The following is a 1823-nucleotide window of genomic DNA, read 5'->3' as shown; positions in this document are numbered from 1 at the left end:
ATCTGGCGGAGGAAAATGAAGTGAAATAACAACGGCAATTTAAAGTGTGAGAATCGCATTCAGTAAGAATGGCTTTAATAATTTTCGAATATTCGCGCCTGGCAAGTCTTGAAAATATGTGCTAATATTTGAGCTCTTGAAACTTTCTTGGGATTATTTATTTAACCATCCTTCTTCTTCCGCATAGATCATTATCCCTGCATGCGAGAAACTCGCCAATCAGGTTCTCTCTCGCAACTTCGAATACACATTAGTTTCAGTTCTTAATCCATGAAAGCTATAAGTGCCAATATGACTCAACAATAAACTAAATTAAACTGATGTCATATCACGCTCGAAATTTGACAGAGAAATTGAATTTTATCATACCTGTTAAACCTATATTGTTCCATAAAAATGGAACAAGATAATTTCTACAAGTCATTAAATCGTGTGCTAACATTGTTGATTGATAATAAGCTTCGAGAAGACATTGACGATACTTTGTTGGAAAAACTTTTAAATGTATTGAAAGAGGGCATGTCAATTGAAAGTATGTGGGCACAAATTATGGAACTTAAAAGGAATATGTATAATCTTTAATGTATCATAAACTTAGACAGTGATAAAATCTTTAAAGGTGAACTTGCGGGAACCGATATATTACTAAAATATTTGGTCTAAGTGACGAATCAGGTGCTTTTTGTATGATGCAATGAACGTCCCAGGTTTCACTGCGTATAAAACCTTCGATTTTCCTATTATTTCTACCTTTATTTTTTAATGGAATTTTAAGAATCTCACTTTTTTCCATAAGAACATAAAATAATCGTCAGAAGCAACCAACTGTGAATCTTGACCAAATATTTAGTGTAAACACAAAATGTATGTTCATTTACTAAAGATTTTAGTTTTAATAATAAAAAAAAATTGCGTTCGTACCATTTTTGAATTATAGGACCTTTTTTATATTCTTAATTTTTGTTGTAAATTTTATATTATTTCCTATTTCGATAATTTTACAGTGAATTTTACATCATAGAAAAAAAATAGGTGAGAATTTCTCAGAAACAGGGTGAGATTTCAAAAAAGTTAAGTGAGATTTCTAAAAACATAAAAACTCTTGAAAATAAATCATTTCTTTAATCATAATACATTTTTAACATCTTCTATTTTTTAAAGCATAAATCTATATTTTTGGTGCATCATCATAGAAGATTTTGCCTTTACAAGGTATTTGTCCATCTTACATAAGTGCATAAAAAATTTGAACGTCTTACATGAAGAAACCTACCTATGGTAAACATGTACATGGTTGCAGAGAAATCTGTTCTGAAAGGGGTTCCGTCAGGGCCGGATTATACCTTTCGTAGGCCCTAGGCACAGAGCCGGATTATACCTTTCGTAGGCCCTAGGCATAGCCGTTTTTGCCCCCCCCCATTCCTCCCCTCTTTCCCCGCTAAAATTTTCTTGCATATTTTTTTTTTTACATTTTTATTAATATGGGTTTTAATTTACGAATTTGTTTATCTAACTTTATCTGCAATACCGACATACTGCCGATATTGCAGTTGATATCGATAATACCATTTTTGGTGAAAATTTACTCTTCCGATTTAGAGGAAAACTTTGTAGATGAATTTTTACTATTTTCAAATTTGTATGAGCATAAATCTGCACAAGAAATGTTGAAGGCTCAAATTAAAGATAAACTTGTGAATACTTTTCCTAACGTTCACATTGCATTAAGAATATATTTGTCGATTCTTGGATCAAATGCAGAAGGAGAAAGATCTTTCTCCAGATTAAAATTTATAAAAAATTATTTGCGTTCAACAATGAAT

General features: G+C 31.3%; 1 protein-coding gene across 2 annotated transcripts in view; it reads left to right on the top strand.

Moving 5' to 3' along the window:
- Nucleotides 1-324: 324 nt before the first annotated feature.
- LOC107447861 (uncharacterized) overlaps nucleotides 325-1823 on the top strand; it is a 24848-nt gene continuing 23349 nt past the window's right edge. For both annotated transcript variants that reach the window (XR_011636114.1, XM_043046208.2), the window contains exon 1: nucleotides 325-532. Coding sequence is in view for 1 of the 2 variants with exons in the window: in XM_043046208.2 (XP_042902142.1) it covers nucleotides 397-532 (136 nt within the window). In the remaining variant the exon portion in view is untranslated. The remainder of the gene's footprint in view (nucleotides 533-1823) is intronic.

The sequence above is a fragment of the Parasteatoda tepidariorum genome, chromosome 2 (assembly GCF_043381705.1).
Source record: "Parasteatoda tepidariorum isolate YZ-2023 chromosome 2, CAS_Ptep_4.0, whole genome shotgun sequence".
Classification (NCBI taxonomy): Eukaryota; Metazoa; Arthropoda; class Arachnida; order Araneae; family Theridiidae; genus Parasteatoda; species Parasteatoda tepidariorum.
Note: the sequence above shows the minus strand (reverse complement) of the source record. Positions and strands in the feature narration are given on the sequence as shown.